The 18472-nt window shown below is 34.3% G+C and overlaps 1 protein-coding gene across 1 annotated transcript; it reads left to right on the top strand.

Moving 5' to 3' along the window:
• The first annotated feature begins 2035 nt into the window (after positions 1–2035).
• LOC128230798 (histone-lysine N-methyltransferase 2D-like) lies at positions 2036–17395 on the top strand. Its single transcript, XM_052943239.1, has 8 exons — positions 2036–2437; positions 3502–3654; positions 4509–5036; positions 5314–5972; positions 9257–9314; positions 12128–12280; positions 13205–13765; positions 14132–17395. Exons 1-8 carry the CDS (start codon positions 2362–2364, stop codon positions 14800–14802), a joined length of 2859 nt encoding a protein of 952 aa, XP_052799199.1. The 5' UTR covers positions 2036–2361; the 3' UTR covers positions 14803–17395.
• The last annotated feature ends 1077 nt before the right edge of the window (positions 17396–18472 follow it).

Genomic DNA, 18472 nt, shown 5'->3' with positions numbered 1-18472 from the left:
ACGATAGACATTCGGGTGTCATACCTTTACTTATCTTATAAAAAAGAACAAGCCTATGTTTTTCTTCTAAATGCAAGGGTGTCCTACTTCAAATCAGCCATAAGACCCTGTATGTTACACAGTTTTGGTGGCACCGGTAACTATCCTCGCTGCTTCGGTCTGAATTGCCTCGAGTTCACTCTGTAAGTTAACACTACATTGTTGTCCCAGACAACGTCGCTATACTCCAAAAGGGGTCTTATGAAGCTTATATATATTTTTTCAAGGCAGGTACGAGAAAGCATGGATTTAAGGGAACGCATGATACCCAATCTCTTCTAAATTTTGTCGAGAACGGAAGTGATTTTTCCATTTACATCATCAGAAAGGCAGAGACCAAGACTTTTGTGAGAACGAACACTTTGAATTGGAGTATTATGCATAAAAAATGTGGAAATAATCCCTTTATCACGTTTCCTAGAAAAAGTAATTGATTATATGTTGGAAAGATTGAAAGTGACAAGCCATTTAGTTAACCAAAACGATGTTTTCTGAAGATCAACTTTCATTGTCGATATAAACAGGTTGTATGTTTAAGCTGGTTGGTTTGCTATACAATGTTGGTATAAAATGAATGACACATTGTACGTGCGAGCAATCACACTCTTTTATTTTTCACATGCATAATATATTTTAGTGCTTTAATATTGGATTGCTTTTTGATATTGCTCATATTTGTGTTTCTTGAACATAATTGGGGATATTGAGAATTCGATTATGACGGCAGTTATTTTTTAATTGCATAAACATTTTCATGTGTTATATTTTCGTGTTATCCCATATTTGTCAACATTTTTTTTTGTGCATTTTCGTTAAAGATACTGTTAAACAATGTCTTTATTTCTATTTTCCATCCAGTGTGTTCCAGTTTTTCATCTCCCCATCCTTTTCAATTACGTTGCAAGCATGATTTTCTTGACAATCGCCACTTCATCACCTTCTTCAGTGCCACTCATGTTTAGTCCCTTCGCAACTTAAGTATTGTATTCTTGTTATTTTCTTATACGACTAAATTGTGTTTGCATATTGTGCAGCGTTTTTCTGAAAGAACGGACCGGTCACCTACCAGCTTTGTGAACCTTTCTGGTGCGCTTACGCTAACAATTATTTCATTTTACCGGTATATTTACATTAAAGGACTCAATCTCGTAAAAACCTACACTGAATACTCTTTAATAATGCATGTGTAGTAGATAAAAAGGTAGATATCGGTATTAAAAGTATTGGTATTCTGTCTTTTTCTGAAGTTATAGGCAAATATAATTAATGAGTTCAAATTGCAGAGGTCGAGCGGCAACTTTGTCGCAAAACCACTTGATATGCAAGCGAACACATCAGCTCAAACCTATGTAAAGAAGACTTAACAGCCAACAAAACTCGCCCTTTTTGCCCTTTAAATAGTTGTGGTCAGTTTATCATGTCGTGCGCCTTTTGATACCAAAAAAACAACATTTTCAGATTGCTCTTCGCAACAATAGATTTTGTAAATGACTGCATTTGGTAAATTGTACTTTTATTTCAAAGAAGACTTTTATCGACTCATACCGATTATTTATTCGAACTCGCTTACCTCGTGATTGATACATTGTCGACATTTTATTTTGCTGTTGTATTTTGAACAATGGGCTTAAACGATGAATTAGTATAAACTTCCTATGAACTCGCAGCTGAGAAAAAGTGAAGATAAATGCCAATGAATATATTATTAATACATTTTATTGACTATTAAAATATAATTTCATTCTTTTAACGCATTTTAATTGTTGTCGACCAAAATTATAACGTATAATATATAAAGCCATTATAAATAAACTAAAAGTATCAAATTTAAAAAGAAGAAGATCCCATTGATAATAATATCGTAAGAACACCATTATTCAGTATTAATTAAATCTATCTTAGTAATGTTTAACGCTTGTGTAAGATCATTCATCACTCTCATTTAGTATTTAAATTTATATAAATTCGCACTGCTCCCGCCTATATATAATCATTAGTAGTTAATTAAAGTCGTAATTTCTTTAAGATTATTTTTCTATAAACCTCAACCAAATTAATTTTATCTCTGACGTAAACATTAAGAATACGCTGTTGCACAATTGCCGCGATAAAACACGCGTCATTGGTCTAAGAAATGATAAGTTATTAAGGAGTCACCTTTTGATAATAAACAGAAACCCCCCCCAAAAACTTTTACCATTCTTTGTTTATATTCTATGTGGAAAGGAAGACGGTCAACCTGAAAGAGTAGGAACATTTCTAACGTACTGCAAGGGTGTCGTTGATCAAGTGTTGTTAATAATATTTTTTTATTATATCAAAATGCTAAATTTACCTGCAAGATTGTGCCATGCTGTGATTTGGATTGGAGTTTTTGTTTCAACAAATGGACAAGAACGTAAGCATTATCTTTTGTTGTTTGTCAATTTCCTTTTTAATTCATGTTTCAAGTTATATTGGCAAATCGGCATCTTGCCTTTGACCATTATTAACATTTAAGTAACGTTAAATATTATTGCTTGATTGTAATAATGCTGGCGCAAATAAATAAAAATACCAAAATATAATGACTCACAATGGACAGCAACTAGAAGGATCATCCCTTTTGCTTAAGTTCGTATTTAAATAGGATTATATTACATTTGTATACAATTGTCATGTTTGTTTGGCACATCTATCAGAGCAAACCGCAAATAAAACCTTGTGAGAGCTAATCATTTATCCTGCCGCAGATATAACATAAAATAAATTGCTTTTGATAAATAAATAAACAAACTCGTGAATATAAATGCGTGATAATGGTGTACATTGTATAAGATTAATGGTTCAGAAAATAGGCAGCTTAAAAAATCATTTTAAACATAATTAAAATGGTAACGCTTTTGAATCATAGTAGGTTAAAGGTTTGTGATTCCAGACCGTTATTTTCGCGAGCGTCCTATGTTACGTCATATAAACCGCATTTTAATCCTTCGGACAAGGAGACTGTTAATATATGTAAACTTTTGACGCTGTTAAGCCCGTCTGTTTTTCGGAGAGAAATGTTTTAGGTTTTGTGATAGTCATATGGTCGTTTGATTTAAAATGATGTTTGAAATTCGCATTTATATTCACATATAAATAAATAAGTATATACTTATATGTGAATATAAATGCGAATTCCAAAAGTATGTATATATATATATATAAATCTTATGAAGAAAACGTGCTATCGTCTTGATATTGTGATTTTGTTTAAAAGACGTGCGGTAGTTACTTTGTTTAAACAGGAAATGACGGCATGATAATGTAACAAATTATGTGGTATTTAGTATGTGTCACAATATATATATATATATATATATATATATATATATATATATATATATATATATATATATATATATATATATATATATATATCACCTATAAGTCGCGACTCCATAAGTCAAGTTCATTGTAATTTGGTTTTTTCTTCTACAGCAAGTTCACGACTTACGCGCTGGCACAATTTGGAGAAACAGAAGCTGCGGTCGCGACTAGAGAAGGGAAGTAGGCTGCTGGAAAAACTCAATGTTCAGCCCGAATATCCACCGCCATCTCCATCGTCCCCTTCACAGAATATGCCGCCAACAGGTATCCGTCATTGCTCAAAATAAACTTTGGCACACATTTACAAGTCCAGCAGAAGTTTATCATAACAATGATGTACCAACTCCAACTGTAAATTATGTTGTTTTTCAAGAACTGGTTAACTGCTTATAAAAGAGAATCATTAATAATTCCAAGAGCTAGTGTATGTTTACCAGTGCAAAAATTGAACTCAATGCCAATTAAGTGCTAATGAAATAAAATTTAAATTAAGACATAGGGTTAATATGTATACGAGTACCTTACAAACAAATGCACACACTTTCTCAAGCATGTGACTAAGGATCCAGACACACATTCTGAATTCTAAAACAATAAATGATTTAAGTAAACACTTTTTTTACAATTCTTGCTTAACAGAGGCATGTTTTAAAAATCTAAAAGTTCCGATGATCATTCTATCCAAGGCCCTGTTTTTCTGTGTATTTAAGTGCAAACAACAAGAACAAAAGACGGATTTGTCTCTCATTTACTTTTATGCAGATTCAAACACGTCTTAAGACTACTAGTATTCATACTTGGTGAAAGGCTGTACTATCTTTGGATAAACTTTCTAAAGTTCACTCTGAATTGGGAATCAGATTTTTGGGACAAACATTTAATTGTGCATAAACGACTTCAAAACCGTTAAAGAGCTTAAACTTAAATGCACATCAAATATGTTGAACATATGGAACATTTTGTAACAGATAAGACCCCATAGTTTCTAAAACACACAGATTCTCTCAGTTTGAATCCATTTTTACTTTCAATGACACATGAGCGTATCTATCGTCCATCATATGTTTTGTTTAGGAACGTTTTCTAAATGACATTAATGTTACAATTTCAAAAAATAGGTTTACCAGTCGGGCCATCGTGGCTGGAACAGTTTCAACTGGTTAAACATATACTAAACAGTCATCGCGGAGTCACTAGCACACCTACACCTATAAACATAGATAGAATGGCATCTATCAGACTACGGCTACTAGAGAAAAAGAGGAAGCAACAGGAAATTCAGGAACAGAGAGTGCAAGAGCAGAAACTTCTTGAACAGAGACTGGAGAAGCAGAGACTACTAGAACAGAAACTCCAGGAACAGAGATTGCAGGAACAAAAACTGCGAGAACAGAAACTTCTGGAACAGAAACTGGAGGAACAGAGGCTGAAGGAACAGAGATTGCAGGAACAAAAACTGCGTGAACAGAAACTCCTGGAACAGAAACTTGAGGATCAGAGATTGCATAAACAGAGAATGGCAGAACAGAGGCTACAGGAACAGAGACTTCAGAAACTGCGACGACAGGAAGAGTTGCTACTGGAAAAACGATTGCATGAACTTAGACTGCAGATTCAAGGGGCGTCTCATAATCTACGACATATAGGTATTTATCAATCACAATTACAGTACTTTTTAATGCCAAAAAACTCATATGTTTCGACCAGTACAACAGTTCTTTGTTTCTTTAGGACACTTCTATTTTTACTGCTTTGATATATGTTTTCTTAATGTTCATATGTCGCAATATGACATATAAATAAGGATAGGCCTTTCTTAAATATTTTCGTTGTCCTCAAGATTACTGCTTCCTTCTTTTTCTGTCCGAATGTATAATATGATTTACCTGCATGTAACTAATTATATGTCTTTCCTCACCAAAGGTCAAATGAACCAGGGCCAAATTCTTCCAGGAATAGACATCGGGAGCTCTTTATTTGGTCCAAGCGATGGTATCCAGGTTCGTCCATCAGAAACTCTGATTGGACCAATTGATTTAGGCCAATGGAATTCAGTTGGAGCAAATCAATTTGATCCTCTTGGGCAACCTGGCAATTTAACTGAACCACCAGACTCAGGCCTTACACCCGATGACCAGTCGGCCGTTCACTCCGGTGAGCCGCTCGGATTTTTCAATCCTGGCGAAGCGCTTCAACCTTTACAATCATCACCTGGGGAGGCTCGTGGTGTAGAAATCGGGCTAGGTTCAGTCGGGGATAGCCAGTGGCAAGGCTCATTGCTCGGTGCAGGTATTCCCGTCACAGAATTTAAGGAAGTGAATATCAGTACCTCCGTTGATTCCGGCAGTCGGACAGGGCAAGTGGATATCTCTTCTACAAACGTTAATCAACCTCTGAATAGCAACACAGGACAGAATGTCAACAGACCAAGTGCAGGTTTACAGACACTTAACGGTGGATGGATGCCAATAGCAGAGGTTTCAAGGGCGTCCTCAAGCGTTAATTCCAACGTTAAGAATAAAAATGCACAAAAACAGCCGTTTAATCTGTTAGGTGATCTCTCATCAAAACTAAAAAATAGAGCTCTACATTAAAATTTGAATCCACTTTTTCATTCGCGCATATAGATAGGGACAACAATTGTCCTAACCATATATGCATTTGTTTTAAATATTCAAACTTTTTCATCCAAAACTATTTAGTATTTATAAATGATTTCTAATAACATAGATAATTAAAAAACACAATTTAAGTATGTTCACCTACATGATTAAGTTTTTAATGTTGATTAAGCTGTATGAGGGTCTGCTCTAGTAGCGAATAATTCGATAGATAAAAAGGTGTGCCATGATTTGTGGATTAGAGACGACAGTTGTCTGTGAAAACTACCACAAATGAGATTCGATTTCTACTATGTTAATACGGTTATCCAGCAGTTAAGGCTGATTTAAACAAACCTCTATTTTTATATATCTCGCATTTTGTAGACGTGGCCTCCAGGCCGATTCTGTAGGAATACTTGTTGACAACTTTCAATGGGAAAGGGTCTTTGGATAATTTTAAGATTGTAAAAACTGAATACTTATCAAAAACACATTTCTTTCAATTTTTCTTAATGTATGTTGTAAAGCAACAGTTTTGATGGACGTGAGTAGTTAAACGGTCGATACTAACATGTGTTATGTTGTACTGGTCGCTGTTTCAACATACATGCATGTCCAAAAATTGCTCCACAGACATTTACCGGGAAATGATTTATTAGTTCCCGATCGGTCGGTGGGGTGAACATTTAGCATTGAACCTTTTACGTGTTTCTATTTACATTGTTATAATAGTTATACATCAATTCATGTTATTCCTGCTTATTTCACTGACTTATATGAATGTTTAAACCTATGTTTACCCTCATTTGAATTATGAGAAATATATATATATTCACATTTAAACCTATTTAGCCGCCTTTTTCATGTATTGCATCAAAATTCGTCTTGTTCAACTCAAATGACAATTAACTAATCAAAACAAAGTCTCAACGGCTCTATTCTTTTGACGTGCACTTCCGGTTAAATATTGACATCGCAGAACAATGTGGCGTTGCAAGAAATATTGGTTTGCTATAATTGCTCATAATTTAAAGCGCTATAATATGTTTTGAGATAGTTATTAGCTTAAGTCATGTTGTACCGTTGGGCTACCAGCTTTGGAATTTACTTGACCTGACCAAATAGTTGGTGGTGTTGGACAGTGAGACAACCGTTAATGTCTAACCATGAAAAATGATTTGATTGTTAGTTTTTCAATGCAGTCGTTTTTACCGTGAACTCATTCATTCATTCATTGTGTGGTATTGTTTTAAAATATTTTACACTCTTTATGTATTAACACAAAAAGTTCGCGTTGTATTGTTTGTGGCATTTAGATATACAATTTGTATGCCGTTCGTATTGTATGTTCCTTTTGGCTTCCATACAATAGTGCTAGTAGCATTATATTAAGGTACTATTGAATGAAAGGGCAAATCCATATATCCAACAAAATTTGAACGTTATTTGCTTCTCAAAGATAAGTTAAGACGTAAGTCACAAGAGTGCCTTAATTTGCTCCATGAGTTAAAACGTTGGCCACAAAAGTAAGGCTCCTTCTTCCATTATGACGAAAGAACACAATTTATATAAGAAATCTTAATCAATAAATGATTGGATTACCGCCTTTAAACGGTCAATGAAACAAGAGTCGACTTGGTGGAATTCGAAATCTCTGGATTATGAGTTCACTGGATTAAGAGTTCACTGGATTATGAGTTCACTGGAATACGAGTTCACTTGTTTACTGGTCAGGCTGTAGTCCAATAGGCCTGCATACCTTTATAAACTTTAATCGGAATCTGACAATGGCAGATCAACATAGCATTTTTAACATGTGACAAGTTAATGCACACACGTGTGTATTAACCCCAGCGCTGTTCAAACAGCGGTGGTCAACTACCGAATTGACATTACCGATTTGTTATTATACTGACTGCGGCATGCGTTTTGCACGATAAGCTTGCTAAAAGTAGCGGTGTAATGAGTTTTCATTATATTTTGTGCGGTTGATATAATTCTAATAAGCTCACTTACCTTATATCTATGTGTTTACATTTTCGCCACTGGCGAGGGTAATATACTATCGGTTGATAATAGAATCAGGGTCATAGGATTCGGGCAGATTTATTTCCTGGAAATGAACCCGTATTTTTGGTAAAACCCCGGAAAGATATGGTAAAATCCCGAAAAGACAATCATCGTATTGAAGATGCAATGAAATGCTCATCTAGCGTAAGATATCAAACCAAAATGTTTTAAATGGAATTATAATATTTCATTTTATTCCACAAACAGCTTTTTTGGTGATTAAAATTCATTCGTTTATATAGTTTATACATTGTATGTTTAAAATAGTCTTAAATTGACTCTTAAATTTTATTATTAAGAGCTGTAATATATTTTTACACAAAATCGACATTCCAAACCAATTGTGTGTCACGTGCAACACCGCGGACATTTGAAATTTTTGAATGTATAATTATATGCGTTTTAAAATTATATCATTTTTGAAGAGCAACACAAATTTGAAAAAACAAGAAATAAAGATATCAATCATGTATATCCGTTTTTTGATGAAAATAATTTACTCTCGCGCACGTTGTGAAGCCGGAAACTCGTAAAGCCACGTAAACTACCAACGCACTTGTCCTCGGATCAGATTTTTCTATCCGAACCGGAAACACATGATCGATACTTACAGCGCATAATACCTGAAGCTTTGTCTTCAACTTTTTCAACTGCGTCCAACTTTCGCTGTCGGTATAGACAGGTTGTATGTTTAAGCTGATTGGTTTGCTATACAATGTTGATATAAGATAAATGACACACTGTACGTGCAAGCAAGCAAGCACACTCTTATTTTTCACATGCATTGATATATTTTAGTGCTTTATTATTGAATTGCTTTTTGATATTGCTCACATTTGTGTTTGTTGAACATAACTGGGGATATTGAGAATTCGATAATGGCGGCAATAATTTCTTAATTGCATTAACATTTTCATGTGTTATATTTTCGTGTTATCCCCATACTTGTCAACATTTGTTTTGCATTTTCGTTAAAGATACTGTTAAACTATGTCGTTCTTTTTATTTACCATTCAGTATGGTCCAACTTTACATCTCCCCATCCTTTTCAATTACGTTGCAAGCATGATTTTCTTGACAATCGCCACTTCATCACCTTCGTCAGTGCCACACATGTTTAGTCCCGTTGCAACTTAACTAATTGTATTCTTGTTATTTTCTTATACGATTAAATTGTGTTTCATATTGTGCAGCGTGTTTCTGAAAGAACGGCCCGGTCACCTACCAGCTTTGTGAACCTTTCTGGAATGCGTAGAACAGTAAATGTACATTAAAGGACTCAATCTCGTATACAACTCTTGAACGGCTTGACCAAGACTCGTGAAATATTATGTTATGCTCTTGTTTACTTCATGGCGATAATGTCGACTAAGTTTCAGGACAATAATATGTTGTAAACTGGCGCAGTAATTTTGCAAACAATTTTCATCGACTTATACACAAATCATCAGAGGAATTAAACGTTGTTTGCGAATTATTAAACTAATCAAATGGCTGGGTTTATTTCATTGGATGCGTCAAGAAGGCCAATCGATACTGAAATAACTGAATAATGTATTTTTGATTGAAAACATTAATCATTACTTACAGCTCTGAATTATATGTCCATAAAATTTGAAACGATAGGCCAATTACGAGTCAATGTTATAATAAGTTTTGCAAGTATATATATTTATGTATGAGTAATCATAATTGTTGGTTTTCACTACGCTGTCTACTTTTATTCACATTTCCAGTCATCTTGAAAAACCTACACTTAATACTCTTTAACAATACTTGTGTAGTCGATAAAAAGGTAGATATTGGTATTAAAAGTATTAGTATTCTGTTCTTTTCTGGTGTTTAAAGGGCAAATATAATTAGTAAGTTCAAAATTGCTTAGGACGAGCAGCAACTTTGTCGCAAAACCACTTGATATGCAAGCGAACACATCAGCTCAAACCTATGCAAAGAAGACTTAACAGCCAACAAAACTCGCCCTTCAAATAGTTGTGGTCAATTTATCATGTCGTGCGTCTTTTGAAATCAATTAAAACAACATTTTCAGATTTCTCTTCGCAACAATAGATTTTGTAAATGACTGCAATTGTACTTTTATTGCAAAGACTTTCATCGACTCTTACCGATTATTTATTCGAACTCGCTTACCTCGTGATTGAAACATTGTCGGCAGTTTATTTTGCTGTTGTATTTTGAACAATGGGCTTAAACGATGAATTAGTATAAACTTCGTATGAACTCACAGCTGAGAAAAGGTGAAGATAAATGCTAATAAATAAAATATTAATACTGTTTATTAACAATAAGAATATAATTTAATTCTTTTAACGCATTTTAATTGTTGTCGACCAAAATTGTTACGTATGAAACATAAAGTTATTATAAATAAACCGAAAGTATCAAATTTACCGACAAAAATGAAGATCCCATTGATAATAATTATGTAAGAACATCATTTTTCAATATAACTTAAATCTATTTTAATAATGTATTACGCTTGTGAAAGATCATTCATCATTCTCCTTAATTATTTAAATATAAATAAATTCGCACTGTTAGCGCTGTTATATAAGCATTAGTAGTTAATTGAAGTCGTAATTTTGTTTAGGTTATTTTTCTATAAACTTCAACCAAATTTATTTCATCTCTGACGTAAACATTAAGTGTGCGCTGTTGCATAAAACACACATCATTGGTCTAAGAAATGATAAGTTAAAGAGGCACGTTTCGATAATAAACGGAAAACCCCCCCAAAACTTTTACATTTCTTTGTATATATTATATGTGGAAATGAAGGCGGTCAACGTGAAAGAGTAGGAAAATTTCTAACGTACTGTGAGGGCGCTTTTGATCAAGTTTTGCCAATAATATTTTTTTTTATTTCAAAATGCTATATTTACCTGCAAGATTGTGTCATGCCGTGATTTGGATTGGAGTTTTTGTTTCAACAAATGGACAAGAACGTAAGCATAATCTTTTGTTGTTTGCCTATTTCCTTTTCAATTCATGTTTCAAGTTATATTGGCAAATCGGCATCTTGCCTTTGATCATTACATTATTAAGATATAAGTAACGTCAATTATTATTGCTTGATTGTAATAATGCTGGCGCAAATAAAGGAAAATACCAAAATACCATGACTTACCATGGACAGCAACTGAAAGGGCCATCCGTTTTGCTTGAGTACGTATTTAGATAGGATTATATTACATTTGTATACAATTGTCATGTTTATTTGGCACATCTATCAGAGCAATATTTATGCAAAAAGCTATATTTATGCAAAAAGCAAACCGCAAATAAAATCTTGTGATAGCTAATCATTTAGCCCGCCGCAATTATAACATAAAATTAATTCCTTTCGATACATAAATTAAAAAAACTCCGAATATTCTTGCGAAAAAAATGTATATTGTATTAGGTTCATGGTTAAAAAAATAATTTAAAATCATAATTAAAATGGTAAGGCTTGTGAATTACAGTAGGTTAAAAGTTTATGATTACAGACAGTAACTTTCGCGAACGTCTTATGGTACGCCGTATGAACCGCGTTTTACTCTTTCGGACAAGGAAAATGTTAATACATGTACACTTTTGACGCTGTTAAGCCCATCTGTTTTTCGGAGAGAAATGGTTTAGATTTTGTGATAGTCTTGTGGTCGTTTGATTTAATATGATGTTTGAAATTCGCATTTATATTCACATAACAATGAATAAGTTTATATATATATATATATATATATATATATATATATATATATATATATATATATATATATATATATATATATATATATAAACTTATTCATATAATTTCAAAGTATGTATATATACATAGATATATATTACGAAGAAAACGTGATATTTCGTCTTGATATTGTGATTTTGTTTAAAAGACGTGCTGTAATTACTGTGTTTAAACAGGAAATGATGGCATGATAATATAACAAATTGTGTGGTATTCAGTATGACTCACAATGTATATATATATATATATATCACCTATTAGTTGCGCTTCCATAGGTCAAGGTCATTGTAATTTGGTTGATATTTTCCTTATACAGCAAGTTCACGACTTACGCGCTGGCACAATTTGGAGAGACAGAAGCTGCGGTCGCGGCTAGAGAAGGGAAGTAGGCTGCTGGAAAAACTCAATGTTCAGCCCGAATATCCACCGCCATCTCCATCGTCCCCATCACAGAATATGCCGCCAACAGGTATCCGTCGTTGCTCAAAATAAACTTTGGCACACATTTACAGCAGAAGTTTATCATAACTTTTTAACAACAATGATGTACCAACTCCAGCTTTCAAAATCTTTTACTTTTCATGAACTGGTTAACTGCTTATAAAAGAGTATTATGAATAATTCTACGTGCTAGTGTATGTTTACCAGGGCAAAAATTGAACTCAATGCCAATTAAGTGCTCATGAAATAAAATATAAATTAAGACATAGGGTTAATATGTATACGAGTACCATACAAACAAATGCACACACTTTCTCAACGTCTGGTCTGTTTATCTTTAAGCATGTGACTAAGGAGCCAGACACTCATTTTGAATTCCAAAACAATAAATGATTAAAGAAAATACTTTTTAACTATCATTTCTCAACAGGGGCATGTTTTAAAAATCTAAAAGTCTTTCTTTCTTAAAGAAGTATACCTATACGCAAAATATCGAGCATTGATTCATTGTAGAAGTTCCGATGATCATTCTATCCAAGGCCCCGTTTTTCTGTGTATTTAAGTGCAAACAACAATATCAAAAGACGGATTTTTCTCAAATGTACTTTTATGCAGATTTAAACACGTCTTAAGACTTCTAGTAATCATACTTGGTAAAAGGCTGTACTATCTTTGGATAAAATGTCTAAAGTTCACGCTGAATTGGGAATCAGATTTTGGGGACAAACATTTAATTGTGCATAAACGACTTCAGAACCGTTAAAGAGCTAAAATATAACTGCTCAATAAATATATTGAACAGATAAGACACCCTAGTTTCTAAAACACACAGATTCTCTCAATTTCTATCCATTTTCACTTTCAATGACACATGAGCGTATCTATCGTCCATCATATGCTTTGTTTAGGAACGTTTTCTAAATGACATTAATGTTACAATTTCAAAAAATAGGTTTACCAGTCGGGCCATCGTGGCTGGAACAGTTTCAACTGTTTAAACATAAACAAAACAGTCATCGCACAGTAACTAGCACACCTGCACCTATAAAGATAGATAGAATGGCATCTATCAGACTACGGCTACTTGAGAAAAGGAGGAAGCAACAGGAAATTCAGGAACAGCAGAAACGCCTGGAACAGAGTCTGGAGAAACAGAGACTACGAGAACAGAAACTCCAGGAACAGAGATTGCAGGAACAAAAACTGCGAGAACAGAGACTGCTGGAACAAAAACTGGAGGAACAGAGACTGAAGGAACAGAGATTGCAGGAACAAAAACTGGAGGAACAGAGACTGAAGGAACAGAGATTGCAGGAACAAAAACTGCGAGAGCAGAACCTTCTGGAACAGAAACTAAATGAACAGAGATTGCATGAACAGAGAATGGAAGAACAGAGGCTGCATGAACAGAGACTTCAGAAACTACGACAACAGGAAGAGAAGCTACTGGAAAAACGATTGCAGGAACTTAGACTGCAGGTTCAAGTGGCGTCTCATAATCTACGACAGATAGGTATTTATCAATCACAATTACAGTACTTTTTAATTCCAAAAAGCTTATATGTTTCGACCAGTACAACGGTTCTTTGAACTGAACCCCCTACTTTAGGACATCTCTATTGCTTAATGTTCATATGTCGCAATATGACATATATATATATATATATATATATAAATATATATATATATATATATATATATATATATATATATATATATATATATATATATATATATATATATATATATATATATATAAGGATAGGCCGTTCTTAAATAATTTCATTTTCCTCAAGATTACTGCTTCATCCTTTTTCTGTCCGAATGTATTTTATGATCTACCTGGATGTAACTAATTATATGTCTTTCCTCACCAAAGGTCAAATGAACCAGGGCCAAATTCTTCCTGGAATAGATATCGGGAGGTCTATATTTGGTCCAAGCGATGGTATCCAGGTTCGTCCATCAGAAACTCTGATTGGACCAATTGATTTAGGCCAATGGAATTCTGGTGGAGCAAATCAATTTGATCCTCTTGGGCAACCTGGCAATCTAACTGAACGACCAGACTCAGGCCTTACACCCGATGACCAGTCGGCCGTGCACTCCGGTGAGCCGCTCGGATTTTTCAATCCTGGCGAAGCACTTCGACCTTTACAATCATCACCTGGGGAGACTCGTGGAGTAGAAATCGGGCTAGGTTCAGTCGGCGATAGCCAGTGGCAAGGCTCATTGCTCGGTGCTGGTATTCCCGTAACAGTATTTAAGGAAGTGAATATTAGTACCTCCGTTGATTCCGGCAGTCGGACGGGGCAAGTGGATAGCTCTTCTACAAAGGGTAATCAACCTCCAAATAGCAACACAGGACAGAATGTCAACAGACCAAGTGCAGGTTTACAGACACTTAACGGTGGATGGATGCCGATAGCAGAGGTTTCAAAGGCGTCCTCAAGCGTTAATTCCAACGTTAAGAATACAAATACACAAAAACAGCTGTTTAATCTGTTAGGTGATCTCTCATCAAGACTAAGAAATAGAACTCGACATTAACATTTAATTTTTTCTTAATATATGTTGTAAAGCAACAGTCTTGATTGCCGTGAATTGGTTAACGATCGCTACCTACATGTGTTATGTTGTACTGGTCGCTGGTCAGGCGCAGTGGATATTTCCATTTGTCAAGGGAAAGCGCTACGCTTAAAAATCGATAAATATTCTCGCGCATACGTGTCGGATGTTTTAACAATAAGAAACACAGGGATTAAGTCAGCAGTTTACCGCATTGCTAGGTTATTTATTCCAGTTGATTGCGCTCACAAGCCATAGTGCAGCCATTATAGGGCGAGGGAAGACCTTTATAAATATAGTATTTATTGCCTGTAAAGACAATTATGTCATTTCATTAGCTTTTTAATATTGATTTTCAATTTCATTTCATTATATTTCTTACTCTTGACATGAAATGTATTATATTTTGAATTTTCTCATTTGTACTTATATTTAATATATATTTAATGAAATATGTTTATAATGACGAGACAATATGTATAGTTTAAGTCGATACAAGCTCTGCCCCGTTCTGTTCTGTTTATAAACTCAAAGAACGACATTACGCACTTAGTTATCAACCTAACGTGCATGGAATACTTTCAACATACATGCATGTCCAAAAATTGCTCCACAGACATTTATCGGGAAATGATTTATTAGTTCCCGATCGGTCGGTGGGGTGAACATGTAGCATTGAACCTTTTACGTGTTTCTATTTACATTGTTATAATAGTTATACATCAATTCATGTTATTCCTGCTTATTTCACTGACTTATATGAATGTTTAAACCTATGTTTACCCTCATTTATATTATGAGAAATATATATATATTTATATATATATATTCACATTTAAACATATTTAGGCGCCTTTTTCATGTATTGCATCAAAATTCGTCTTGTTCAACTCAAATGACAATTAACTAATCAAAACAAAGTCTTAACGGCTCTATTCTTTTGACGTGCACTTCCGGTTAAATATTGACATCGCAGAACAATGTGGCGTTGCAAGAAATATTGGTTTTGCTATAATTGCTCATAATTTATAGCGCTATTATATGTTATGAGATAACTTTTAGTTTAAGTCATAGTGTACCGTTGGGCTACCAACTTTGGAATTTATTTGGCCTGACCAAATAGTTGGTGCTGATGGACAGTGAGACAACCGTATATGTCTAACCATGAAAAAGAAATGATTTTGTTGATGATTTGATTGTTAGTTTATCAATACAGTAGTTTTTACCATGAACTCATTTATTAATTCATTGTGTGGTATTATTACATGTATTACAGTCTTTATGTATTAACACAAAAGTTCGCGTTGTATTGTTTGTGGCATTTAGATATACAATTTGTATGCCGTTCTTATTGTATGTTCCTTTTGGCTTCCATACAATAATGCTAGTAGCATTATATTCAGGTACTATTGAATGAAAGGGCAAATCCATATATCCAACAAAATTTGAACGTTATTTGCTTCTCAAAGATAAGTTAAGACGTAAGTCACAAGAGTGCCTTAATTTGCTCCATGAGTTAAAACGTTGGTCACAAAAGTAAGGCTCCTCCTTCTTTATGACGAAAGAACACAATTTATATAAGAAATCTTAATCAATAAATGATTGGATTACAGCCTTTGAACGGTCAATGAAACAAGAGTCGACTTGGTGGAATTCGAAATCACTGGATTATGAGTTCACTGGATTATGAGTTCACTTGATTATGAGTTCACTGGAATACGAATTCACTTGTGGTTTATTAGTCAGGCTGTAGGCCAATAGGCCTGCATACTTTTATAACCTTTAATCGGAATCTGACAATGGCAGATCAACATAACATTTTTAACATTTGACAAGTTAATGAATGCACGTGTGTATTAACCCCAGCGCTGTTCAAACAGCGGTGGTCAACTACCTAATTGACATTACCAATTTGGTATTATACTGACTGCGGCATGCGTTTTGCACGATAAGCTTGCTAAAAGTAGCGGTGTAATGAGTTTTCATAAGATTTTGTGCGGTTGATATAATTCTAAAACCCCGGAAAGACATGGTAAAACCCCGAAAAGACAATCAACGTATTGCAATGAAATGCTCATCTGGCGTAAGATATCAAACCAAAATGGTTTAAATGCAATTATAATATTCATTTTATCTCACAAACAGCTTTTTGGTGATTAAAATTCATTCGTTTATATAGTTTATACATGGTATGCTTAAAATAGCCTTAAATCGACTCTTAACTTGACATTTTATTATTAAAAGCGGTAGTATTTTTTACACAAAATAAGGTTATGCAACTACGTCTCATCAAATCATTAATTGTGTTAATACATACAAACAATATTCAACCATTACTTAAAGTGTACTATACAATTTTACATTAAAATTAAAGCTCTGCGACCTGTTACGATCTGTGAATATAGTCATGTAAGGCCGATTAGAACGGAAAGTGTGTGAAGATTTTTCGGTTTGTCTCAATAATTTGAGATCAGATTCGTGAGCATGTTGCATAAACATATTTATAAACCACTTACATAAATCTTTTCATTTTTTCCACGAGTAACATATAGGTTGAAGGCAATGATAAGGTACATAAATACATACAGGGAATAGATAGTTTGTTGTTTATTCTATCCAGAGGAATTTTGTGCGAGGAAAAATTAATTGTAGAAAAAAACCTTAAACATAAAGGTTATTGACATGTACAATGCATTTTGTTGGATGCATTTCGCGTAGCGGACATACACTGGAAGTAAATCAAATGCGACATAATACGTTTCATAAGTAAACCAAATATAAATCATACCACATTTAACAAATATATTTTGTATGTGTTTTATCCATTGCAATTCGTTGTTTCTAATTATGTTATCATACATTTATCTACTAAGCATAATTCAGTTTCAAAACAACTGTTTCTCTGTCAGATCTGCCACCCCAAAGTATATTAATAATGATATGCTAATGCATGGGTGGTTTGCCTATAGTGTTGTGTGTATCTCGTTTGATTGAGCTATGGTATAAGCTTTACACATATAAACAGGAACTCCATTAAATGTATAACTACTGTTCTTGCCAATGTATGTATTACAGTAATAAGTATATTAACACTCGTATAACTCCCAGCTAAGGAAATAAAAGCACTGAACGGCTTAAGCAACGATTACTTCTATTGGATACTCGCTTGCCCGCACTCCCGCAAAACTAACTCACTCACCCATCCCCCAACCACTCAACTCACTCACTCATCCACTCACTCACTCATCCAGTCACTCACTCATCCACTCACTCACTCATCCACTCACTCACTCACTCACTCATCCACTCACTCACTCACTCATCCACTCGCTCACTCATCCCCATACCACACACTCACTCGCTCGCTCGCTCACTCACTCACTCACTCACTCACTCACTCACTCACTCACTCACTCACTCACTCATCCACTCACTCATCCACTCACTCATCCACTCGCTCACTCATTCAGCTAATTTCATTGCTAGAGCAGTACAGAAGGGAGAAAAATCGCATTGAATTAATTACATATAGTATATCTAAGTTCTCTTCTCCGCAGTTCCTTATTTAAGAATTATAAAGCAATCTTGTTCCAAAGAGGTCGAACCCAGAACTGCCAGGGGTTTTCCAGTTTATAGGAGTTCTCCCTTTAAT

The sequence above is a fragment of the Mya arenaria genome, chromosome 4, assembly GCF_026914265.1.
Source record: "Mya arenaria isolate MELC-2E11 chromosome 4, ASM2691426v1".
Classification (NCBI taxonomy): domain Eukaryota; kingdom Metazoa; phylum Mollusca; class Bivalvia; order Myida; family Myidae; genus Mya; species Mya arenaria.
Note: the sequence above shows the minus strand (reverse complement) of the source record. Positions and strands in the feature narration are given on the sequence as shown.

Bases quoted from the DNA above. Each gene is read 5' to 3' on its own strand.
- LOC128230798 (XM_052943239.1), top strand. From the start codon at position 2,362: ATGCTAAATTTACCTGCAAGATTGTGCCATGCTGTGATTTGGATTGGA. The intron at 2,438-3,501 runs GTAAGCATTATC...TTTCTTCTACAG, and splicing joins TTCAACAAATGGACAAGAAC to CAAGTTCACGACTTACGCGC. The intron at 13,766-14,131 runs GTATTTATCAAT...TCCTCACCAAAG, and splicing joins TCATAATCTACGACAGATAG to GTCAAATGAACCAGGGCCAA.